General features: G+C 35.5%; 1 protein-coding gene and 1 non-coding gene across 6 annotated transcripts in view; both read left to right on the top strand.

The window, feature by feature from the left end:
* The first annotated feature begins 957 nt into the window (after positions 1 to 957).
* Apc (APC regulator of WNT signaling pathway) overlaps positions 958 to 26,599 on the top strand; it is a 138,765-nt gene continuing 113,123 nt past the window's right edge. For 4 of the 5 annotated variants that reach the window (XM_046460140.2, XM_058584312.1, XM_046460137.2 and 1 more), the window contains exon 1: positions 1,169 to 1,305. Coding sequence is in view for 1 of the 5 variants with exons in the window: in XM_046460133.2 (XP_046316089.1) it covers positions 1,159 to 1,305 (147 nt within the window). In the remaining 4 variants the exon portion in view is untranslated. Of the gene's footprint in view, positions 1,306 to 26,599 lie in introns of all 5 variants that reach the window. The other variant, XM_046460133.2, reaches the window with a different exon arrangement.
* LOC124103802 (small nucleolar RNA SNORA2/SNORA34 family) lies at positions 16,732 to 16,869 on the top strand. The gene has a single exon (XR_006855283.1). It is a non-coding gene; the product is annotated as a small nucleolar RNA SNORA2/SNORA34 family (small nucleolar RNA).

Here is a 26,599-nt window from a genome sequence, read left to right as displayed (position 1 = left end):
AGTACTCTAGAAGATAACACATTTAACATAAAAACAACAACAAGAGAAAAGTCTTCTAAAAAGTCAAATCAACGTGTACAAAGCAGAGGAAGTTAGGAACTAGAAATGATTGAAAAGGAGTAGCAAGTTACAGCAGCAACAAGTTAGAGGGCACACTTGTAATTAATCCCAACTTCTTACCAGGCCTCAAGCCCCTGCTTGATTTGGTCCCCACTTCCTCCTGACCATACCTCCTAGCAATGTCCACAAGGTCTACCTTTTTTGGCTCTTACCCACTAGACTCATTCCCAACTGCCTGTTTTGTTGTTCCCTCTGTCTTAAAGACTCTGCCCTAGTATATCCCCAATACTTATGGGTTCCATACATTTATATTCCTTATTGCTGTAAACATAGAGCCTGGAACAGATATTTAGTACGTAACAGAAACCCTAGTGACATTGTTAACGCCGAATGAAATTAAGCTGGAAGGGTAAAGCAAGGTAGAACACTGATCAAACAGAGACAAGCTGGGAGGACTTCCTGAAGAGGTATGTTTTGAAACAGAACTAGGGAGGGAGTTAGGGGGGCAATTACAAAACAATAACTTGTTCATCTCAGTCTTCTCCACTAGAATAGGTGCTCCTTTGGCACGCTAGAGCCATGCTTTACCAATCTATCATCAAGGGCTAGCCAGGGCTTGGTATATGGTGGGAGGTCGGTAGATGGCTGCAGAATAACTGAGTGCAGTGTGCGCAGAATATTCTATTCATTTGGTTGCAATACACTTCAGGAAAGGTGAACAGGTCTTTCAACTCATGAGTCCGCTCCCCCAGCAGCCAAAGAGCACAAGCTAACTATGAGAAACTGGACGTCGCAGAAAGAACGCAGTGGCCCACGCGGCTGCGCGCTACGGCTCCTGGGCCCGGGGACAGCGGGACGCCCGCCAGCATCGCGCGTGCGCATTGCATTCTTCCCGCCTCCAACAAGATGGCGGAAGCCAAGTAGCGAGGGGGCGGAGTGTGGCCGCCGGAAACCCCGCTGCTGCTTGGGGGGAGCTTCTGGCGAAGGCCCGGGAGCAGCGGACTGAGACTGGCGCGATGCTGTTCCCGGGAAGCGCTGTTGGCTGCCGGTGAGGAAGGTGAAGCACGGAGTTGCCTTCCCGGGCCCCCAGCTCCCCCTATGTACGTCTCCCTAGGCTCCGGTCCCGTAGCCGCTTTGCCTGCTTCTGTACCATCCTCGACTCTCGGTCCTGGAGCTCCGGCGGCGGCAGGGACTGTGACCGGCAGAAGAGCCCAGCCTTCTGGCCGCCGGGCGAACGTCTGGCAGGTGAGTGAGGCTGTGAGCTTTGGCGTCTCCCGCCCTGGCAAAGCTCCCTCTACTGTGCCCCGCAGCGCTACGGACCCTGTGGGGCTCGGCGGGCTCTGCGGCTCTCTTGTCTCCACGTCCCACCCCCTTCCCTCCCGCGCCCCCTTTTAGGCCTCCGCTTGGCCTCTGGCTTCACAGGTTCTTCATTCTCATACGGTGGGCCACGGTTGTGATGCCCTCTGCCCTCCTCACCTTTCCTGTCTGCTGAGCAAGCTTCGTCCCTGAGAACTGTGCCCGGTTTGCGTTAGGTGGATGGGTCGCCCTCCCTCCAGTTTCCGTCGCTTCGCTATCTTCCTCGTTTCGACCTTATCGCTTCTTTTCAAAGTTTTTAGTTCTCTATCTAGGAAGATTATTGGAACGCCCGGCATTTGGAGTCACAAAGAAAAAGGCTTGTATTCCAGAAGCAAGCGAATTCTGTTCACCTTAGGGAAATCAAGTCTACCGGAGACTGGGATGGTTTAGGAAAGACTGACTCCTAGAACTCATGCAGAGTAGGGAAATAGTGCTGGTGATGGCAAGTGGTTGGTCATCTAAATAATTAATCTTTTTCGGCGTAGTAAATTTTGGACTTTTGAGGCTGGGTTTTGTAGATCCAATGAAAGAATTGGTACTTGTTATGTTCCCTTTAAAAAAGAAGACCTTATAAATGTAAGATATCACATAACGACCCGAGAAAAGATATGTGATTCATTCTTTTATTCACTGTTGGCTTAGATTGCACACTGAAGCTTTAGAATCCTGTTTTGTACAGACCCTTTGTTACATTTAGAGGGACTAAAATAGAAAAAAAAAACTTTTTTTAAGCTCAAAACTTCTCAAATTGCTTGTATTCTCAATTGTTGCTACTGCTTGACAATTCCTATAATGCTTAATATTTTCTGTAAAATTTAGGTTTGTGCCAGTCTCTTCTCTCCCTTCTTTATTACTATGGCAAGGCTCATCGCAATTTATTGATATAAGAAACTGTCCTAGATAAATTATGTGGTACCTTGCCAGGGTTTATAAGTACAAACTGTAGAATCAAAGTGGTAGTAGATGAAGTTGCTGTGACTGATTATTTCATCTTTTCCTGTAATTGGATTAGGTATTGAGCCCGGAAAACATAGACATGTGCTTAAAAATATAAATAATGCGGGGTACCCTGGTGCATACCTGTAATACCAGTGGCTTGGGAGGCTGAAGCAGGAGGATCAGGAGTTCAAAGCCAGTCTTACTTAGCAAAAGCAAAGCACTAAGCAACTCAGTGAGACTCTGTCTCTAATGAAATACAAAATAGGGCTGGGAATGTGGCTCAGTGGTTAAGTGCCCTTGAGTTCAATCCCTGGTACCAAAAAAACCAACATATATATATATGTATAATATGTACATATATATGAGATATAGTATGCCCTTTAAGATTGCAAATGTGTGGGCTTTTATAATTTTAATTTTAGAGATAGAATTGTTCCATTTCTAATATGAAATATTTTTGTTTGATTCTTGTAGTTCATTTGTTTATTGGCAACCTTCACTTTTCCACATCCCAAGACTGCATTTTAGACCTTGTCTCTCAGTTTTGTTCTTTCATTTGAAAGGACAATAGGGAAGTTGAAACTGCTGTGCTCCAATCAATGGCTGGCTGCTTCTAGAAAAATGATTTGAAGCTCTGTGTCAAAACTTCTCTGACCACAAACTTTCATTAAAACTTCTCACTATTCCACTCTTAAAGAAGCTGTTTTCCCTTTCATTCTCTTTATGAAACCTCTTTGTTCATCCAATCCGTTTGCCTACTGATGATGCCATTTGCTTCCCTATGTAACCAGGATAATCAGTTTTTACCAAGTTTTTATTGATGGCGTGGAATTCTTCACTTTCTGCAATTTTAACCTTTCTAGTCCCCAGTCCTGAATAAGTCTCATCATCTTTATCAGTTTGATCCCTGAAATCCTGAGGGTTTCCAAAAAGCAGTTACATAAAGAATACTGATTAGTTTTCATACCAACTTGGGAACTCTACTGGGTCTTTAGTGTTGTGTTCCATTTTGTCTCATTTATAGCAAATAACTTGATTTCTTCCTGCATTAAGAAAAAAACATCTTCTACTACCCAGTTTTCTTCTTAATATTATCCCCTTGTTTATTCATATCTTAGAAGAGGAAATGTCTTTTCTTTTCATCAGCAATCCCCTCCAGATGTATTCATGATCATCCCTTCCCATCTCTCTAGAACTGCCGTTATCACTTCTTATCCACCTTCAATCTCTCCCTCTCTAAACTACATACATGCTTATGCCTTTTCCAGGGCTACCAGATGCAAGTGCTGTATACTTCTCAACTCTAGCAGACCATTCTGAATTTTGAATCTGCTGTGCCACTAAATTTTTATTTTTTTCCCTAACGACTCATTTTTTTCATTCCAGAAGCCTGATATAGTGGGACGAAGATTGACTTTGAGCCAGATAAATCTTTTAATCTTGTGTTTGAAGTCTGTTAAAACCACTTAGTAGTTTGTGGCTGTGGTCATATTGCTACTCAAACTATTTTTATAAAGTACCTAAGTTCACCCAGTGAGTATGGAAGAAGTTAATACCTGTTAAATGTCCATTCAATTGTTTAGTACATTGTGGAGTTCTTAATAAATTCATCCTTCCTTTTCATCATGACTTCCATTACTCTTGAAATTGGTGTATTTAAAAGTCACCTGTGGCCTTCTAATTACCAAATCCAACAGCTTTTCTTCCGTTATCTTTGATTTCTTTAGACCATTTGTGAAATACATTCTATTGTAGTAAGATGATTTAATTTCTTGGTTCTTCTACACTGTACTTTTTTTGGTGGGGGGTACTGGGGATTGAACTCGACCACTGAGCCATATCCCCAGCCCTGTTTTGTATTTTATTTAAGACAGGGTGTCACTGAGTTGCTTAGGGCCTCACTGTTGCTGAGGCTGGCTTTGAATTCACGATCCTCCTGCTTCAGCCTCCCAAGCCACTTGTATTACAGGCATGCACCACCGCACCTGGCTACATTGTACTTCTTAATTCCCTGTTTCTCTGAAAGCTTCTTCACATTTCCTACACTCTCTTGACTTTGTTCTTACCCCTAAACACAGCTGTTCCCTCTATCAATTAGGCTGCAAACAGGATTTAAGAGCAGAAGTAATATATTGGCTCATGTAATTGTAAGTACACAGATAGAAATGACTTGAAGTGTTGTTTGTTCAGAGATCATGTCATTGGAGCTAAAGTCCCATGTCTCCTCTACTCTCTCAATTTTGTTCTCTCATTTGGGCTTTATGCTCACATTGGCTTCAAAAAGATGGCCACCAGCAATGTTCACGTTATAGCTTTTTCCATTTACTTTCAAAGGGAGAGAGGCTGCTTCTCTCCTAACCTTTCCCCAAAATCCTTAGCTCTACTCTGAACAAACAGGAGATCATGCCGCCAAGCCTGTAACAATATCTTTGTTAAGAGGGACGGAATTCTAACTGGCCTTGCCAATGGAATGAATCCTTTCTAAAAATAAGGAGTACAGCATAGTGCAGAGAGGTCGAATGGATCCTACAAAGGTAATAAGTGTCTTCAAGAATCTGTATGCTTTTCACTGTATTTTCTTGGTGATCACATCCTTTTTGTCTTTATGATTATAAATTATGTCTGTGGTTGTTTTTCGCTTCTGTAACTCTACTTCCCATTTTTACTATTTGGCATGTATCTCTTAAGATTACTGCCATAAGTCTAACTCGGCCAAACTGGATCAGTTTTATCTGTATCCTACACTTACCCTCACTTCCTGTGTTTATATGTGTGTGTGTTTGTATTCCTCTTCTTCCTGACTTCTCTTTTGTAACCACCTGTCTCTCAGCCACCTAGTTTAAAAACCTTGCAGTCATCTTAGTGGTTGTTCCATTGTCAATCAGTGGTCAGATCTTGCATATGTCTTATATTATGCCCCAAGTTATAGAATACTCAGTTAACCAAGATTTAAACAGTGTCTCACATAAAAAGAAGTTTAGAGTTGAAGGAGTCCATGGTTAGTCAACTGAACAGTGATGTTATCAAGGATCCAGATGTTTTCCATCTTTAAATTTGACTATCCTTATAGTGTGCTGACCTTTGTACTTGTCCCATCATAGTTGCCGATGGCTCTTTCTACTCAGGCATCATAGTTGTCAGACAGCTAACAAAGACAAATGGAAATTTGCCCTCTCATCTCTTGATTAGGCAAGAAAACCTATAACAGAAAGTCTGTATCTGACGTCCATCCTGGCATGTCTATCACCTGGTTGCAGGGAAGCTAGGAAAACCAATATGTGGCATTTCAGTCTAGGAAAAAGGCAAATGACTGAAGAGAAGGTAACAGTATCAGTGACATACTTTTTATAGTATTGTATTGAGAAGTAAGTTTTAATAAGAATTCTCAGACAGCAATAGTAAACTTTTACCCAAGAGTTGATGTGCAATAGTAAACTTTTACCCAAGAGTTGATGTAAGCTAAACAAAGAATTTTGACCGAACATTCATATAATCATAATTGACTGTTTAAAATGGATTCATATGTAAAATTATAATAAATTTGAATGATACATTAGAATATCTGGATTCTTTAAAGATCGATGTTAAGTACATTAAGCATACCCAGTAAAGCCACTATGAGAAACAGTGATATGTAACAACTATTATGAAATAGATTTGTGGTTCCCTTTAGGAATTAGAGACATGTAGGGAACATTTTTGGTTGTCATAGTAACTGTCAGGTCCACTGACAATTAGTGAGTGGAAGCCAAACACAGTAAGTGTCCTGTGATATTTGGAATGGTCCACAAAAAATTGTCCCTTCAATTTGAATATTTGAATTGTCCCTTCAAATATGCCACTACACACTGAAATAGTGTGCCTTTTGAAAGAATTCACTGGGATTCATCTGTATTATATTCTTAGTTGCAGAAAACCAAATTCAAACTGGCTTAAACAAAAAAGGAAGTGTTACTTCCTTATAGTTAAACTTTAGCTAAGATATAATCCAGTGGCTCACGTGAAATGAAGGACTTGGCCCAATTTCTCTAATTGGTCTGCTCTGTCATTTCCCTTGTTTTGGTTTTATTCTCAGGCCACCCTGTCTCATGATAGCAAATTACTGTAGTACTTTCAGACAGCACCCTTATTTCACATACAAAGTAAAATGAAAAATATATTTTTCCCCCCAAGTCCTGGGAATTAAACCCATGCTCTCAAGCATTCTAGGAAAGTACTCTACCCCTGAGCTATATCCCTAGCTCTTTTTTATTTGATTTCTTTGAGATAGGTCCTGCAAAGTTGCCCAGACTGGCCTTGCATTTTCTGTCTTCTTGCCCAGCCTCCCAAGTTAACTGGGATTATGGGTATATGCCACCACACCCAGAAAAATGAAGAATTTTTTTGTATTTGATTTTTCAAGTATTTGTTCAATATCACCACTCTTGAAACCATTTCTAAACACCTATTTTCCTCTATTATGCCATATTTTATATTCTATGCCTCTATTATATATAACAGACTGTATTATTCTTTATCTCATACATTAATTCACCTTGTCTTAATTATCTTTATGTTCTTAAAGTCTAAATGTGTAGAATACTCTGACTTACGGTACAATCATTTATAGAAAGAATTATGAATGATTTTGTGCCTAATACAACAGTTGTTGTTGAACCCTGAATTAGGTACATTATGTACCCCTACCACCAAAGCCTATATGTAATGTTCTGATAATTAATAGAGTATGAATTCATTTGAAAGCCTTTCTGAATTTTAGGAGTGTTTTTGCCATTAGAGTCATCCCTTGGCACCCTCAGGAGATTGGTTCCAGGGTCCACTGTGAATGCTCAAATCTCTTGTATAATGTGGCATAGTATTTGCATATAACCTATCATATTCTTCCATATACTTTAAATCACCTCTAGATTGCTTATAATTCAGGTTCGGCATCACTAATGCAAACATTTAAAATCTGAAATGCTCCAATATCCAAAACTTTTTGAGCACTGACATGACACCGCAAGTGGAATATTTACATCTGACCTCATGTGATAGGTTGTACTCAAGAGGTGCACTAAAAATATTGCATAAAATTACCTTTAGACTGTGTTTAAGGTGTATATAAGACATAAGTTATTTTATTTTTAGACTTAGGTCTCATCCTTGTGCACATGCAAATATTAAAAAATTCAAAATCCCAAACATTTCTGGTCCCAAGCATTTTGGATAAGGGATACTCAGCATATACCAAATACAATAAATGCTATGTAAATAGTAAACTATATTGTTTAGGGAATAATGACAAGAGGGGGAATAAGGCTGTGCAAGTTAAATTTAGACACATTTTCCCCCAAATATTTATTATATACTGTTGGTTGAACTCAAGAGCCCATGGATATGGAGGATTGTCTGTTTTTCTCAGTCACTAAAGCTGAACAAACACAGTTGTCATTTATTTAACAAAGATTTTTAGAAGCTGGTGTTACAGTTCAGTGGTAGAGTGCTTGCCTAGTATATGCAAGACCCTGGATAGTATAAAACTAACTGAGCAAACAAACAAAAAAACCCAGATTTTTTGAGTCTGCTATGTGCAGGTAGAGTGGCAAGAATAGTGAACAAAACAGAGTCTGTACTCTCTTTGAGCTTAAATCTCAGTGGGAAGCATATAGTCAAAAAAACATTATACATGGACCCCTCCCCCCACACACACACACATACACACAAATAATATCAGGTAGTATGTAAGCTTTGAAATTAATAGGCTCAGAGAAGAAAGCCTAATGGGATGCTAGTTTAGATGGGCTGGTAAGCAAAGGGCTTTTTGAGAAGCTTTTGAGCTAAGAGATCTGAATGAATGAAGTAATGGGCTAAGTCATGAAATGATGTACATGTGAAAGAGCCTACACTGTCTTTGTCAGGATTTGAAATCAACATTATGCTAGCCTTAAAAAATGAAATGATACTCATTTTTGTTCTTTAAGAATTTGTGTATGATTGGAATTATTTCTTTATAAATATTTGTTAATAATTCAGCGGAGAAACCATCTAGAATGGGAGTTTTCTTAGTGGAAAGTTTTTATAATTTGATACCCCTTCTTTTATTCTTTTATTTTTATTTTTTGCAATAGTAGAGATTGAACCCAGTGCTTCACATGTGCTAAGCAGTCTGTCTACCACTGAGCTATACCCCCAGCCCAGTTTCTCATTTTTTAAAAATTTGTTCTAATTATTTATACACAACAGAAGAATGCATTTTGACATAGCAAACATAAATGGAGTATAACTTCTCATTTGTCTTGTTGTACATGATGTAGAATTACATAGTTCGTGTAATCATATATGCACGTAGGGTAATAATGTATGATTCATTCTACTATCATTCTGACCCACATGCCTCCTCCCTTCCCTTCATTACCCTCTGTCCAGTTCAAAATACTTCTATTCTTCCCCTCCCCACTTATTATGAATTAGTATCCACATATCAGAGAGAACATTTGGCCTCTGGTTCTTTGGGATTGGCTTATTTCGCTTAGCATAATATTCTCTAGCTCCATCCATTTACTTGCAAATGCCATAATTTCATTCTCCTTTAAGGCACATTCTCCTTTAACATGCACAACCTCTGTATACATTAAATCTATCTGTAGATTACTTATAATACATAATACAATGTAATCTTTATGTTAATAGTTATACTGAATTGTTTAGGGAATAATGACAAGAGAAATAATTCTGTACATGTTCAGTACAGTTGTTTATATATATTTTTGATTGATGGGATGCAGACTCCATGGATACAAAAGGACAATTATTTATTGTCTTTTCTTCTCTGTAGTTAGTGTGTGTAGTAAGTAAGTCATGTTTGTTAACCCTGTATTTCAGCTCTTAAGTATCATTAGTGATCTTTTGTTTGCTCCTATTAATTACAGAAGAGTATGTGAAAATATTTCATTAAGATTTGATTTTCCCTTGTAGTTTCTGTCAACTTATACAGTTGAGGCTGTGCTAGTGGTTGCATAGAGATGCATAATAATGATGTCTTCTCAGTGAATTCATATTATGAAGCGTTCCTCTTTTATTCAAGTAGTACTTTTTGCATTAGAATCTAGTTTGGGATTAGTATATAACTCCAGCTTTCTCTTTATTACTGTTTGCATGAGCATGTCTTTTTCCATTCTTTTACCTCCAGACTTCCTATATTCTTTTGTTTTAGATGTCTTTTATGTGACATATTTGGATTTAAATCATATTATATACTTTACATTTGTGATGTCTGCTAATTCTTTTTTAAATTTTTTAATTTGTTCTAATCAGTTATATATGACAGCACAATGCTGTTTGGGGTATTGTACGCAAATGGAGCACAATTTTTCACTTCTGGTTGTACACAAAGTAGGGTCACACCATTCATGTAATCGAACATGTACCTAGGGTAATGATGTCTGTCTCACTCCACCATCTTTCCTATCCCCATGCCCCCACCCCTCCCTAATTCTTTCCTTTTATATATATATATATATAGTTATTTAGATTAACTGGCCATTTCATCATTCAGATTTTTCCCCTCATTATTTGGAGGTTATGACCTTTTTTTCCCTCTTCTCTTACTAGTGACTCTAGAAATCACAATATACTTCTTATAAAGTCTAATTTTTTAAAAAAGAGAGAGAGAGAAGAGAGAGAGAATTTTTTAATATTTATTTTTCAGTTTTCGGTAGACACAACATCTTTATTTTTTATTATTTTTATGTGGTGCTGAGGATTGAACCCAGCACCCCCCGCATGCCAGGCAAGCGCGTTACCGCTTGAGCCACATCCCCAGCCCCATAAAGTTTAATATTAACCAATAACTTTATTTCCAAGATGATGCAAGTGAATTCTGTTTACTTGCAGCACTACTCATATAATATTGTTGTTGTGCATTTTAGTTCATTCCTATTTTCCTTTTCCCTCACTATTCTTTTACACTATCAGTATTCTGTGTCAGTTAACTCATGTATTACCATATTTAACATTTCCTTTACTCTTCCACTTAGAATCATTTTCATTTAAAATTTTATTTAGTCTGCCTGAAAATGTCTATTTTACCTCATTTGATTTTGTTTACTTGTTTGTTTTTGCCTCCTGCTTGCTTGGCAAACACTCTTCCATTGAGCTACCCACACTTTTTTTTTTTTTTAAGACAAGGTCTCCCTAAAATGCTCAGGTTGAATTTGTAATCCTTCTGCCTCAGCCTTTCAAGTAGCTGGGATTACAGGTGTGTGCCACTGAGCCCAGCTATATTATCTCATTCTTGAAGGATATTTTTTTTCTAAATATAGATTTCTAGGATAACAGTTTATATTCTTTCAGCACATTCTAGGTTGATGCTTACTTCATTCTATCCCTTATTATTAGCTCTTTGTGTTTCTCCACTTAAATTATATTTCTCCTTTTAAAGTACCTATCATTTTGGTTTCAAGATTTTTAACTTTATCTTTCTTTTCTGTTGTTTTCACTATACTGTACATACACATTTAATCTTTGGACTTCAGGAATGTGTGAATTGGTGTCTTATCAGTCCTGGAAATTCTTTAGCCATAGTTTCTTCAGATAGTACCTTTACCTCCTGGGCTCAGTGGTGCATGCCTGTAATTCCAGCTACTGCAGAGGCTGAGGCAGGAGAATTCCAAATTTCAGACTAGCCTTGGCAACTTAGCAAGACAAAACACTGTCTCAAAATAAAAAATAAAATGATCTGGCAATGTAGCTCAGTAAAGCAACCCTGGGTTCAATCTCCAATGCTACAAAATAAATAAAGAAAGAAAGAAAAAAGATATTACCTTTGCCTCATTTTCTCTCTCATACTTTTGGGATTCCAAGTTAGTATGTTAAGACCATCTTATCTGTCTTTAACCCTCTTTTATGATTTTTTTCCCTTTGTTTTTTCCTCGAGGCTTTGTTTTGAATTTTTTTTATTTTCAAAGTTCGTTTTTCACCTGTTTTACCTATTGCTTATTCATCTAGTAAGTACTTGATTTAGGTTATTTTATTTTACAGTACTAGAATTTTTTAATCTATATTATAGTTTTATAGTTTCAGTCCAGGCAATAGTAAAAAAATAAAAATTAAAGAAAGTTTGACTTTTATCTTCTTGAGTATAATAACATAGTTATTTTGCTGTTTCTTAATGCCAGTGTTTCCCAGTCTCTGTGAATCTGATTACTTGTCTGTTGTAGAACTAATCTGATATATGATAAAGTTAATGTTTCTCTAAAGAAGATATTTACTTGCTATTGTCAAGTGCCTGAGGGTATAAGACCATCTTAATCAAATTTCATATCTTAACTTTCCTGGGCCACCTAGAAACTTAAATCTGACCTAACTGCATAGTTTTTGTATGGTTAGAATATGGGTAGCCTCCTCAGAGATCCATGTGTTAAGCACTTAGTCCCAGCATTGTGCTTTGGGAGGTAGTAGAACCTTTAGAAGGTGCGTCCTGGTGGGAGATCGTTAGCATTGTTAGCGTCCCATAGAAAATAATTTTGAGGTCCAAGTTTTCTCCTTTTTTGCTTTACTTCCTGGTTTCTGAGGTGAAAGTTTGCTCTGCCATGCATTGCTGCTGTTATGTGCTACCTTGCCAGAGATCCAAAGCAATGAAGCCTCTAGATTATGGATTAGAAACTTTTTACAACTGCAAGCCAAAACAAAACTTTTCTCTTTGTAAGTTGATTATCGAATGTGTTTTATTATACTAGTGGAAAACACTGTTTAGTCTCTTGGTTCCTTTTTATTCTAGGAGTGTAGCCCTTGAGAATCTCAGCCTACAGCCAACAGTGTTTTCACCCTTCATCTCCCTGTTCTGTATTGCAGGCAACAAACATCAAAGTTTAAATGCTTGTTTGCAAACTCAAAAGGCAAAAGCTGAGATCACCTTTCTGGGTTCCTGACTTCTAATGGATTTGAGCTGGTTAGTCATTTCTCACTACATTAGTAGTTATTTGTTGCTTTTAAGAAGATTGATATCTTATCAATCTTTAAATTGCTTTTGAAGGGATAGTAGGTCCAAATTGCCTGATATGCTGTTTCTACAAGTGGAATAAATGAAGTATTCCTTTTGTTAATGCCCTTTTATTTTGTATAAATAGGAATACCTGGGAAAGGTAAACAATTAAGCTGTGGTTTAACTTTTTTTTTTTTTTCTTTTTTTTTTTTTTTAGATCAGACTAGTTCTTATTATTTGCAAAACTCCCAAGGGAAAGAGGCAGAAGATATTTTATTTCATTAGAGAAATCAAAATATTTGATATTGTGAATAGCACATTGGGGCAGGAATTGTCCTTTTTGTAAGCAAACAGAACATAATATAAACATTTTGGGAGTAGGATTATGTGGGGTTAGAGGGAGAATACACTGAGCTGAGAAGGAACTATAAACAAGTTTGTCCTGTAGTATTTTTTTGGGGAAGTTGGAGTTTATTTTATTTTTTATTTTTTAATATTTATTTTTTAGTTTTCGGCAGACACAACATCTTTGTTTGTATGTGGTGCTGAGGATTGAACCCGGGCCGTACGCATGCCAAGCGAGCGTGCTACCGCTTGAGCCACATCCCCAGCCCCTGGAGTTTATTTTTCATAATTAAGATTAGCATTCTTTTTGTGCTATGTGGATGTCCTGATTTTTATTTTGTATTCTTTCACATTTCAGGGACAAAATATGATTTTTTTACTCTTATCAATATATCTTTAAAATATTACCTGTGTAATTTAAATTTAGAATTAAATCCATTAAATATGGATGTCAAATATATATATTAGAAATTCTAGGCAAACTAAGCTATAGTAGTCTTTACATTAATGTAAATTGAATGCTATTGAAACACTAAAAATGATATCAGAAGAAATGAAAAGAATGACAAGAAAGAGATGGGTAGAATGCCATAGGCTTAATTAAATAACGAACTATTAAAATATTACATATGTAATTTAAATTTTAATTCAGCGTTAAATCCATTAAAAATGGAAGTCAATTAAAAACAGCATACTACAGGGACACAGCCACATCAATGTTTATAGCAGCACAATTCACAATAGGTAAATTGTGGAACCAACCTCAATGCCCTTCAATAGATGAATGGATAAAAAAAAATGTGGCATATATACACAATGGAATATTACTCAGCAATAAAAAAGAATAAAATCATAGCATTTGCAGGTAAATGGATGGAGTTAGAGAAAATAATGCTAAGTGAAGTTAGCCACTCCTAAAAAAAAACAAATGCCAAATGTTTTCTTTGATATAAGGAGGCTGATTCATAGTGGAATAGGGAGAAGGAGCATGGGAGGAATAGACGGACTCTAGATAGGGCAAAAGGGTTAGAGGGGAAGTGAGGAGGTATGGAGTAATTAATGATGGTTGAATGTGATGATCATTATTATCCAAGATACATGTATGAAGACACGAACTGGTGTGAATATACTATGTATACAACCAGAGATATGAAAAATTGTGCTCTATATATGTAATAAGAATTGTAATGCATTCTGCTATTATATATAAATAAAAAAGATAAAAAATGGAAGTCAAACATACAGATTAGAAATTCTAGGCAAACTAAACTATAGTGGTCTTTACATTAATGTGGGCATTCATTTGAGGGCAGTTCTTGAGTGGGAGGATGGTGATGAAAATTTAATAACGATTTGACTTGTTATAAGTCATAGCTATTAGTATGAAATACCATCTCTCTTTGCGTTCAAATTGATACATCAACAAAATGCAAAACACCTCTTATAAGGAAGCCTAGAACTTCTGAATTTGTTTACTTGTTTGTTTTTTCTCTGCTAAAAGAAGACACTAAGTTGATGATTCATGTTAATTATAGTTTCTTTACTTCCCTGCTTTGTTAGATTGAAATAACTCTTTGTTTTAGATTTGCTCACTTGTCTTTAGAAAACTGAGGGATGAAATGAGGAGGAGAGAGAATTTTAGAATCAAAAGTAACTCTAGATTTGGTAAAATCTCTCTTGTGCCTTCCAATCCCACTCATCTTGTCTTAGGAGTGTGAAATCAGAAACCCGAGGGAGGTGAGTAACTTGCTTAAGTTATAGTAGACTAAAATTCAGACTTTCCCCCTTATTAGTAATTCCTTAAGGTTTTTTCAGCTGTATCATTCTACTAGGTATAGCTGATGATTTATCAATAACAATATACTGAGATTTATTAATGCTGATTAATTAATTTATTAATATACTGAGATTTATTAATGCACCTTGATTAATCATATATTCATTACAAACAATTAATTTTAGACTTCCTAAGTTAAATTCATTAGTCTAGTATTTTAATTTCTTTAAGTTTTCTATCTGTGACTAAATTCAGATGTAAAACTGTTTTGGCCTTCAATCTCAGCATTTATTAATGTCTGTGCTATTCCTGAGTAGACTGTCATATGGGTTGAGTATCCTTTACTAAAAAATACTTGAGACTAAAAGTATTTAGGATTTTGAATTTTTTAAAATTTGGAATATATATGTATGCATGTATTGAGTAATCTTATTTGTTTTTTTTAAATTCTTTTTATGGTGCTAGGGATCAAACTCTGGGATTTGCATATGTTAAGCACACACTTTACCACTGACTACATCCTCTGCTCCTATGTGGTATTTTTAGTGTGTCTGCATTTTGACTGTGAGCTGTCATATGAGGTCAAGTGTGGAATTTGCCATTTATAACATCATGTCAACACTCCAAAAGTTTTGAATTTTGGAGTATTTGGGATTTTTCAGATTAGGATACACAACCCGTATGCATTTTCTGAAGATTTTTACTTCAATAATACCCTCTGTAAAGCAGTAATTATTCTAGAGTAAGTACCTCAGACAGTGTATGAATGATACTGTGCTGCTGCTATAATAGCATTTTACATATTTAGCCAATGTTCTTATTATCTCGTTTCCAAAATTTTGTTATTGTTGCCTTACTACTATAACACACATTTTCCCTATTGTGTTCTTTGGTGTTTATTAGATCTTGATATTGGTATCTTTAATTAGGTTTATGGCATTCTACCCATGTTTTCTAAGTCATTCTTTTATCTTGTCTTTGCCATAGTTTAATTTCAGAGACTGATATAATTTAAAGTATTTCAATAGCACTTCTTCAAGAGTTTCTTAGTTTTAACACAAGAGTTTTTCCTTTGCCTTCTCTAACATACATCATTTTATATATCAACAGCACTTGAAGATGTGTCAGCCATAAGTAAACTTACAGGTTGGAAAAGTGTCACTATGGACAAAATCTACAAATTTATTTTAATTATTGTACTAATTTGGTTGAATATTCACCGAGAACACATGAATTCTAACCAGCTATTAAGTTGGGTCTCAGTTGAAACTAGTAGGAATTTTCACAGAAATGTAATACTTACTCAAAAACCAAGTGATATGGTAGAAAAATCAGGTGTGTTTATCAATATAACATATCATGGTAGCTTCAAAATTCAGTTATTCCTTCACTGTCGTACTTTCTGGAATTACATATTGTTAAAAAAAATTTCCCACAACTTAATAATATTTGATGATAAGTTATTATGTGTTTTGATTTCCTATTAGTTTATATTGGACTGATGAGATTCTTGACTTAGCATAGAATTAGATCTTTGACAGAAAATTTACATCTCAATTCAGGTGACAGCCTGTTAATTAAATATTATTATTCTTAAGACCTTAAGAACTAGACTTAAACCATGAAAATTCTCTTGACAAAATGTTAAATGTAAGGAATTGATAAGAATAGCTAGATGGCAAAAGGGTCCCTTTCATCTATGTTTGATATATATTACTTATATATGCCTGGTAAAGTAGATTGTTGTGTGTAATGTTTGTGTGTGTGTGTGTGTGTGTGTGTATGTTTTATTTGTACCAGGGATTTAACACAGGGGTGCTTTACTACTGAGCTACATCTCTAGCCCTTTTTTATTTTTATTTGTCTCAGTAAGTTGTTTAAGGCCTCACTAAATTACTGTTATCCTTCTGTCTCAGCTTCCTGAATCACTGGGATTATAGGTGTGCCCGACTATAATAGTTTTTTGGTTTTTTAAAATTTATTTCAGTTTTACTGAGTTGCAGATTAAAATCTTTTACTTGGCTTTTTAATCTGTTTTTAATGAAGTTGTTGAAGGCCCTATGTAAACCTAGTAGTTGTGGCTTCTGGTTCATTATTTATGTTATCCATAATCATCATTTACTTTAATTAAGGCATGCAAATTTTTTCATACTTAATACATTTATACTCATTTGTTATTTGTCCAGAGTAGACTATTTTTATTGAAATTAAGGACCAATCACTGCTATCATGGTTGATATCTTTCTGTTAATGGTAAATATATTCAGATTTGTATGTAGGAATTAGTTGATTGGCCCTGAATCAAGGCCAGAAGTTTGTTGAAGCTGTTGGTTTCAAGCAGGAGCCTAAAGTAATGTCTTTTTATGGTCTGTTGGCTACTTCAGAACTTTAGAAGTGGTAATAGTCAATTCAATAGAAAGAAACATCTGAAGGGGGGGAAAAAGAATTGTTGACCATGGTTCAATAGAAAAAGAAAACTGGATTCAAGTGTTTGGCTCTGTCTTTAACTAAATTAGGACAAATCATTTAACCGTCTTGTGATTTAGTTTTTATGTTTACAGAATGAAAACAAACTGTTTTAACAATGTATTTTTAAAATATATTTTCTGAAGTGATACAGGGAGCTTCTATCAGGTAACTTTTCTAAAACTCACCTGTACACAAAATTTAGAAAACCATATTCTACTTTTATGTTACCAAAGCCAGTTTGTTTCTTGTCATGTCATCTTGGTTGTTACTAGAGTTGTAACACTTAACTTGCTTCTTGGCCTTAAATTTAATAGTAGGTATTAATAAAATATCAGGATAGCGTCTTATTTGGTAGGCTAAAAAATGTAATAAGCTAAAGATACAGCTCAGAGGTAGAGCACTTACTAACAGGCATGGGTTCAGTTCCCAGCACTGGGGATTGACCTCAAGTTTGAGTCCAGTCTGGGCAACTTAGTGAGATCTCATCTCAAAATAAAAAATAAAAAGGATTGGGGATGTTGCTCAGTGGTAGAGCACCCCTGGGTTAAATCCCCAATACTATACCCTGCCCCCATCAAAGAGAAAGCTAGTATTAGTGTCTTTACATAATATGTTTTCTCATCAGAGAGTAAATATAGTTTTAAAAATTACTGCAAAAAGCTTGATAATCAAACAAGCATTTTCCTAAGTAGGGCATAAATAATAAAAAGGTTGTATAGCATTGTAAAAGCCATAGACCTTTTTGTACAAACTCACCTTGAGATTACCAGGACACTAAAAACAAGAATGCTGCTTTAATCCTTACTTAAATGGGGGAGTTCTGGTTTTTCATGGCTTTCCTAGTTCTCGCCTATGTTGAATAGAGCCTATGTGGGTGACCAGTAAGGTATTACAGGACAGTAATAGAATACTACTTATAAGGATAGATCATAAAAGACATAGTAGCTTCTGCCTTGGTCTCTATATATTGCTCACTCTGGAACCAGCTAGTACATTGTCATGAGAATACTTAAATTACCCTGTGGAGAGACCAACTTGGGGTCCAAACCACTGCCAATTTGCCAGCCAGCCATGTGAGTGAGCAAGTGAACGTGAAAGTGAATCCTCTAGCCCCAGTAAAGTCAATAAAAGTTGCTTATGTAAACAGGGAATTAGTAAAATATCTAGATTCTCTCACCTTACGCTGGTAATCCATAATGGAAATTCCATACAACCCATCTGCTTATACGGCTGTAATCTGACACACCTAACCTGTTCGTTCCTAATTACCTCTTACCATGGGCTCACTTCTGTTAAATTTCCACACTGAAGTATTATTATATGATCAGATTTAAATAGAAGGCTGTTTATCCTCGTCTAGTATCTGCTTTATAATAAAGTTTTGAAATTAGAAATATAGCTTAAATATCATTCAAAATTCCTAAGTATGTCATGTTCTATAATACTAATATTTAATGAAAGCACAAATTAGATTTTACTATAATAATATACATTTTTTTGTCCAGACTGTCTGTAGCAGTTTCTGAGGACTAGAGTTCGAAAAGACAGAAAAGAAACTGATAATAGTGACTACCTCTGCCTCTATAGATGGTTGAGGAACAAGTATAGATTTACTTTAGTTTCATACATGTTTTCTTATACTTTTTAAAATGTGTACCATATTCATGTAATATCTGCTGCAAGATATGGTATTTTAAAAGTCTGTTTTCCTGACAAAGCTGAATTTTATGTTTAAAATGGGTGTGGCCTAAAACAACTTAAGTATTTGAATGTTAGTCTTCCTTCCTTCCTTTTCTTTTTCTGGAATTGAACCCCCAGCCCTTATTTTATTTTGAGACGGTGTCTTCCTAAGCCTCAAACTTTTAATTCCTCCTGCCTCAGCCCCTGGAATTGCTGGGATTACAGGCATGCACCACCACACCCAGTTTCTCTTAGATACTGCAATACACATTTTCTAGCTTTATTAGACTGTTCTTCAGAGAAACAGAACCCATAGGAAGGAGGGGGGAATGCATGAGAGGCATTTAGAGAAGAGATTATTGTGAGAATGAGTTTATGGGGTTATGGAAGCCCAGAAGTCCCTCATAAGTGGTGTCTGGCAAGGCACAGTGGCTCATGCCTGTAATTTCAGGGGCTCAGGAGACTGAAACAGAAAAATCACAAGTTCAAGGCCAGCCTCAGCAATTTAGAAAGACCCTAAGCAAAGGGCTGTGGATGAAGCTTAGTGACAAATTGCTCCTGGGTTAAATCCCCAGTAACTCCCCCTTACCCCCACAAAAAGTACTATCTGTAAGCTGAAGACCCAGGAAAATGCAGGTGTACTTCATGAGTCTGAAAGCCTGAGAATGAAGTGGGGAGTAATGAGAGGGCTGATGAATGTCCTGGAATTGGAAGCCCTGAGAACCAGTTCTTACTGTCCTAGAGTAGAAGATAGATGTCCCGGCCCAATGGAAAAAATAGAATTCACCCTTCCTCTTCCTTTTTTCTTTGGGTCTGCACTTTCAGTAGGTTGGATAATGCATGCCCACATTGCTTAGGACAAGTCTTGTTTAACTCATTCTTCTGATTCAAATGCTAATCTTTTCTGGAAACACCCTCATAGATACATCCAGAAATAATGCTTAGCAACTATTTGGATATCTTTTACCAGTCAGGTTGATTCAGAAAATTAGCCATCACAAATACACAAAAATCTTAGTTCCCTCTACTGTAGATATTATTACTTCAGTCTAGCCATTGGATCCAAGTGTCATCCAGATCTTAGTGGATATAGGGTATCTTTCATTCACAAAGTTGTGAATTCTGATTATAAGTTTAAGAATAGAATATTTGTGTTGCTAGAATAGTGTGGATTGTAAGATGGAACTGAGAAAAAAATTAACCATTTGTTATGTATGATGGTAATCTTCAGAGGAGTAAGAATTTGAAAAATTTAATTCTATAAGGTGTTTGTGTGGAGTGATACGGGAGCATGGAGATGTGTGGATTGAATGTATGTTTAGATTAAATGTCTCATTTAGACTTCAACATAAAATATCAGAGAGATAGTCGCGTATCCAGATGAGAGTATTAGAAAGAAGATATAAATTTGAAATTTAGCACCATCTAGTTGACATTTAAATCCATGAGACTAAGTGAGAAAACAATGAAGAGAGAAGGCAATCCTAGAACAAGCTCTGGGGTACTCCCATCTATTAGACTAGTGAAGAAACAGAGCCATTAAATGAAAATGGAGGAAGGAGGAAAACCAGGAGAATGTGTAATGGAAGCTAAAATAAAAAATATATTTAAGGAAGAAGAGAATAATTAGCTTTATCAAATTTTACTAAGAATATTAAGATAATGGAATTTGGTCATGTTAGTAATTATTGGTGTCCCTCACAGTTGCACTTAAGGAAATTGTTTAGGCTTAGGATAACTAGAGAGAGAAAATGAAAGCCACTAGATGAAGAAATATTGGTGTGATATTGAAGCAAAAAAAAAAATGGGATCCTATCTAATGAAAGATGAGTTTAAGGTCAAGGAAGAATTTGTAAAGATGAGTAATACTAGATCATATTTGTGTGTTCATAAGAATAATCCAGTAAAAAGAAGAAAATTATTATATAGCAGAGAGAGGGACTTAATAAAATTTGATTTCTTAAAGAAGACAAGAGTAATTGAAATCCACAAATGGAGGTATTAACCATTGATGGGAGCAGGGAACTTAAACAATAAAGAAGTACGTATATGTATACAGTAAGGAAGTAAGTTTATAGGAGAAATGTAAGGGAATTTCTCTTCAATGCTTTTGTATTCTCAGTGTAGTAGTCCTTTAACTTAGAAAGGAATAGGTAGTAAAATAGGTCTGTTACAGGTTTGAGGAGACAAAGAAGACATGAAGAATTTATTTAGAGTGTGGGAAAGAAAACTTTCTTGGAACTAGAGTACTCCTCTACGCAGTGTTGACTGCCCTTTCTAGTTTATAACTCTGAAACAGCCAGTCCTGTTATCCCTCTTGCTGTGTAATAAGTTGCTGTAGTGAAGACATGCAAAAGTGAATTAGCTCAGTTCAACCAAAGTTGTGATTTTACCAGGTAAATATAATAAAGGGAAAGAGGAATAAGAGATTTGGAAGTTTGAAAGGAGTGGTTATTGTTGACTTTAAAGAGGAAAGTAAAGATGAAGGTAATGAATAGTGGAAAATTATAAGAACATATTTTATTGGATTGGAGAACTCAATAAGGTAAAAGAATGTTGAATTTGGAAATAGTAGAATGAACTAGATAGAGGTCAAGAAAAGGATATTTCAAAGATGGGAGATTTAGTTATTGAGATTTTGTTTAAGATTTTGGAGTTGATGCCATTATTGATGATGACAGGAGTCTTGAGTGGATCAAGGAAGTAAGTATTGGGAAGTAATTAATGAACTGTGAAGCCAGAGTAGTAGATACAGACTTTGAAATTACTGAGATTGATAATGCAGATAAGAATGGAGAATACAGCCTGTGGCGTACACCTGTAATCCCAGAGCTCAGGAGGCTGAAGCAGGAGGATCACAAGTTCACAGTCAGCCTCAGAAATTTAGTGAGGGCCTAAATGACTTAGTGAGACCTGTCTCAAAATAAAATATAAAAAGGCCTGAGGATGTGGCTCTGTGGTTAAAAGTCCTTGGGTTCAATCCCTTGTACCAAGGGGGAAAAAAGGAGAATTATTGTTACAATAGATGATACAGACTTGCATAATATAGTAGAAGATCTTGGGTCTTTAATAAAGTAAAAGAAATGGTTTGGAGGTGGTAACTGGACTCAGGGAGCACATCTTTTGCTTTCTTGGACCTCTTCAGTATCTTATTCTTCCTGCCTCCTGACTTAAAGTATAGGAGATATAAGTGAAAAAAAAAAAAATCTCCCCTTGAGAAAGCTGAAAAGAAAGTGATGTCATCAGGTTTTAATCAAATTGAAGAGCTTGAAGTTACAGAAAAGTTGATTATTTTATTGGTACATTAATCTTGCATTTTTAATATGTAGTACTAAAGTATACAGTTCGATTTTGTGAGTTACATAAATTTGTGTTATTTTAGTAAATATATTAAGCACCATATCAAGCCTGTTGTGAAATTTGGGTTTTCTTTTGTGGGAGCGGGAAAACATGGAGGAGAAGGAATTGGAGTTCAAAACTCCAAACATCTGGCATGGTCCCATAAGAATAACATCGTTGATCATGATGATTATATCCCAAGCTCTTCCCATAAAAGGCCATTTAATTCATGTGCAGTATTAACTGCCATAAGAGCCCCATATAAGATTGGATAACACTATTTCTAGAGGAAAATTCTTTCACCTTTTGAATTTGGGATCTGAGAAACATTTCATCTCTCCTTATTGTTCTAGAGTAGGTTTTCCTTCTTACCATTACAGCCCCTCCTCTGTTTTGCCAGGCAATTAAAGTAGTACCTCCCTGTTTTTAAGGTACTGGCAATTTTGTGGGAATCAAGAGCTTAATGGTTAGAAATAAGTATCAAATTCAGATGAGAATAAACAGCATTTCAGGAATTGAGGTGATAAGGACCTGTCTCGGGAGTATTTAACTGACTGATTGACCAATTTATTGATGTATGGTGTGGGTACTAGGGATTGAACCCAGAGGTGCTTTAGTGCTGAGCCACATGCTCGGCACATTTTATTTTGGACAGAGTCTCACTAAATTGCTTAGAGCCTCACTAAATTGCTGAGGCTGGCCTTAAACTTATGATCCTTCCTGCCTCAGCCTCCCAAGTTGCAGTATTTGATCTTTTAATGGCTCCCTCCCTATCCCTAATCCTAAAGCATGTACAAAATGTTTCTAGAGTTTTCTGGTCTCATTATTAGTAAATATGGAAAAATAAAAAAGAAATTAGCAGTTTGTCCTATGCTTGTTCTTTTTTTTACCTGTATTTTTTAAGGTGTGCTCTTCATTCATTCAACAAATATTTAATTTCTACTAGGTTCTTGGGACAATGCTGTTAAAATTGTGAAGATGAACACCGAGCTCCTTGTTCAGAATTTCACAGTCTAATGGGGGAAATAGGTATAAGTTGGGTCCATCACTGATTTCAGAGAATAAAGGGAGAAGTACCAGACTGCTTGGGATAGAGACAGCTTCACAGGTTTGGGTCTCAAAGTAGGAGAGAGGTAGTTCATTGGAAATTTATAAGTATTTGAGGACCTACTCTGGACCAGGCAGAATACTAAAATAAAACTATTGAGAATATAATGATTACTTATAAGACAAAAAGAGTCTTGACCTTAAACAGTCTACTGAGAAAGACCAATAAGTTGATAATCCTAAGTGTGAGATAAGTGGTAAACTGTCTGGAAGCATATTGGGGCTTGTAGGAGAAGATCTAAACTCAGGCAGGAGGTGTTAGGGAAGGCTTTGGGGAAATGACGTCTACACTGGATCTTAAAAACTGGGTCAGCATTAGCCTGGTGAAAAGCAGGAAAAATATCTTCCAGTAGATGAAATACTGAGTAAATTGTTGATAAGTGCATCGGAGTCCAAATGGTTGAAATATAGCTAGAGTAGTAAGGAAGGAGAGGTATGAAGGGCCAGATCAGAAAAGACCTTACATGCAGTGCTAATGAGTTTGGATTTCTATTTTGTCAGTATTTGAATACTGCAAAAGATAGGAAATACTAATTTTTTAACTGCTTTTTTTGTTTGTTTGTTTTTATGTGGTAATGAAGAACAAACCCAATGCCTCACATGTGCTAGGCAAGCGTTATACCACTGAGCTACAACCACAGCCAGAGAATACTAATTTTTGAGGGGTCTTTCTAGTAGTAGATAATTATGTATTATTTTTGGGTAAGGGTAGTTTATATTTTTTTGTTGTTATTGTTGATCATGGTGACACCCTAAAAATAGTGCTGTCTATGCAACAGTTAAAGATTTAAACAGTAAAAGAAAATGCCACTCATTTCTATTTCTCAGTGGAAATCAGGTTTCCTGAGTATTAAAAAAAATTTTTTTTGTTGTTCTTAATGCCAGAAAAGTGTTAGGAAAAAAATATTTCAAGAGGAGGAGGAACCCCTCTAGCTTTTAGGCAAGTAAGATTTTATATAGACTGTTTCTGTAAAATAGTTAACAAATCCTACCAAATTGCCTTATCAATGCGTAGGAGACCTTTAAAAAAAGAAGAACTTTGATCACTATTGTAAGAGAACATGTATCCAACCTTTTCTGTGAGAGTCCCAAGTGTTTTATTGAGAAGATCTGTTGGTTTAAGTTAAATAACAGATCTTTGAAAAAAAGAGAAAAAGCTTTTTATTCTATTTTATGAGCTATAGAATAGTATAAGATAAAGACGTTTATTCATGGTTGGTGTCAATTGAGAAAGGTATTTGTGAAATGAAATTTAGTCCAATTCTTTAATCTTTTTGCATCTGTAAAAGGTATGTGACCCATCAGATAATTCTACCCTTACCTTGGAGTACTTGGCAAAAAAAGCTTAAAAAGACTTATAAAAGCAAATATGAAGTTTGGGTTTTAAAAATGCTAATCTGGGCTGGGGGTGTAACTCAGTGGCACAACATATAGTTAGCATTTGAAGGGCCCTGGGTTAAATCAACAGCACCAAAAAAGAAGGGAAAAAAAGATAATCTATATCGAAAGAGGAAATTGTATTTATTAGGGTTGCCTATTCAAGGCAAGAATTTGGGGATATTGGTATGAAAATAAGTCTTTCAACCCAAGGATTTGGTTTAATAAATAATACTATTGTTTGGTTTTAATAAATAAACACTTTTATTAGGCCCTGTGTTTTTTTTTAACATTTATTTTTTAGTTGTAGGTGAACACAATACCTTTATTTTATTTTTATGTGGTATTGAGGATCAAACCCAGTGCTTCACGCATGCCAGGAAAGGGCTCTACCACTGAGCCACAACCCCAGTCCTATGTTTGTTTTAACATCAGTTAAAATTGGGGTTTCCCTTATCAGTTCTGATTGATTTATCAATTTATTGAATGAATAATAAGGAGATAATTTATGTGTTATAAACTGATAAGTGGTTCATCAAATAATATAGGCATTTTATATATTAAATGTTAAGGTAATTTTAATACTGTTTTCCCAGAAGAAAAGTTTTCCTAAAAAAAGCACTTATTCTGTGTTCTCTCAAATTCATAGTATACCATAACCTCCCATTGAAAGTTGATTTGGTGAGCTTAAGTCACTGGTATCTTTGAATGTATTTTATAAGTTTATATTGTAAAATTGTAGTTCTGGGAGTAATTTTGTAACTGTTTTAAGTTTAAAGTTTGAAAATATTATACAAGATATACCTTTTAATAAAAACCAGCAAAGTCTTTTTTAAACTTTTAATTTAAAAAACTTAATGAAGATTTGCATGCCATGAAACTGGAGCTTTATCAGATTAGGATATGTTAAGAATTTAGAGAAAAATTTTCCTTGCTTATTCACAAATATTTGAGTATTTTATTTATTGGGTAAATGGTTTCTAAAGGTGGCCTTTTTATGGTTTTATTAACAATATAGAATTAATAAATAACTCAAAATTTGTAGAATGACATAAAGTAAAATTCCTTATAAACTATGCATCTGTAGGTTTTTCCCCCTGCAAACATATTTTCCAGTTATAAACACTTTTACCACTAAATTTAGCTGTAAATTACTAATAATAGGCATTTAATTTCTAATCATTTCTTCTTGGAGGAACTAGATACTAGTACTGTTAATTTTTATAGATCTTGTTCTAATCATGTATCCTTTTTTGAAACATTTTTCTGTTGCCTATAGGATGAAGTTTGAGATTTTTAACCTAAGATTCAATTTCTGACCTGAAAATTCCTAAATGTCATTCTAAGTATTTTCTTGATTACCTAGCTAGAAATGATCTAGTCTCTCATCCTTTAGCAGTATATTACCTTGTATTAAAACTTTTGTTGTACATGTCTTAGTTTCCTATTTATAAATTGAATTGTATTCATTATTATATCATCTACATTTATATATTGAACAAAATGAACTAAATGCTAGAATCAAGAAAGACAACAGTGCAGGTAAATCTAGGTTACTGTCCTCGTGGAATTTATATTGCAGTTGTTAAACAGTGATGACAGAGAAAGAAAAATGAATACATAGGCAGACAGAACTTTTCAGATTTCAAGAGTTTTGAATACAAAACATTTGTATTTGGGATGATACCAGCCTTGATAAAGTGATCATGAAAGGTCTCTTTGAAAATGTAACAGTTATGCCAAAACCTGAAGGATATGAAGGAGTAGTCATAGGATTTGGGAGCAGAGTTTATGAGTTGAAGGAAAGTGCTGAGGCATAAGAAAGAGGCATAAATCCAGAAAAGGAGATAAGACAGATAGAAACAAAGACATCCTCTCACACAATTTATACACATTCTTGTCCTCTACTAAATCTGACTCTGCCTTTGACCATAGGTTGGGAAATAAACATTAATCTCTTTCTCTCCTTCAAATGTTATGACTTGGATTTGTGTCCAACCTAGAAATACTTAGGATTTGAAAAAAATTAGAGAAATTATGTGTGTTAGGTTGTGGGAATTTTATAAAATTCAGAAAAAAAACTAAAATTCTTGTAATCAAGCACCAGGGAAGAACACTTGATATTTTGTTTATCTCTTTCTGGTCTTCTCTGTGTACATGTATAATTTGTTTAAAAATCAACAATA

Source organism: Marmota monax, unplaced genomic scaffold (genome assembly GCF_021218885.2).
Source record: "Marmota monax isolate L192 unplaced genomic scaffold, Marmota_monax_Labrador192_F-V1.1 WCK01_AAM20220418_F8-fsc00006, whole genome shotgun sequence".
Classification (NCBI taxonomy): domain Eukaryota; kingdom Metazoa; phylum Chordata; class Mammalia; order Rodentia; family Sciuridae; genus Marmota; species Marmota monax.
The sequence above is the reverse complement of the archived record's forward strand: the minus strand, read 5'-3'. Positions and strand labels throughout refer to the sequence as shown.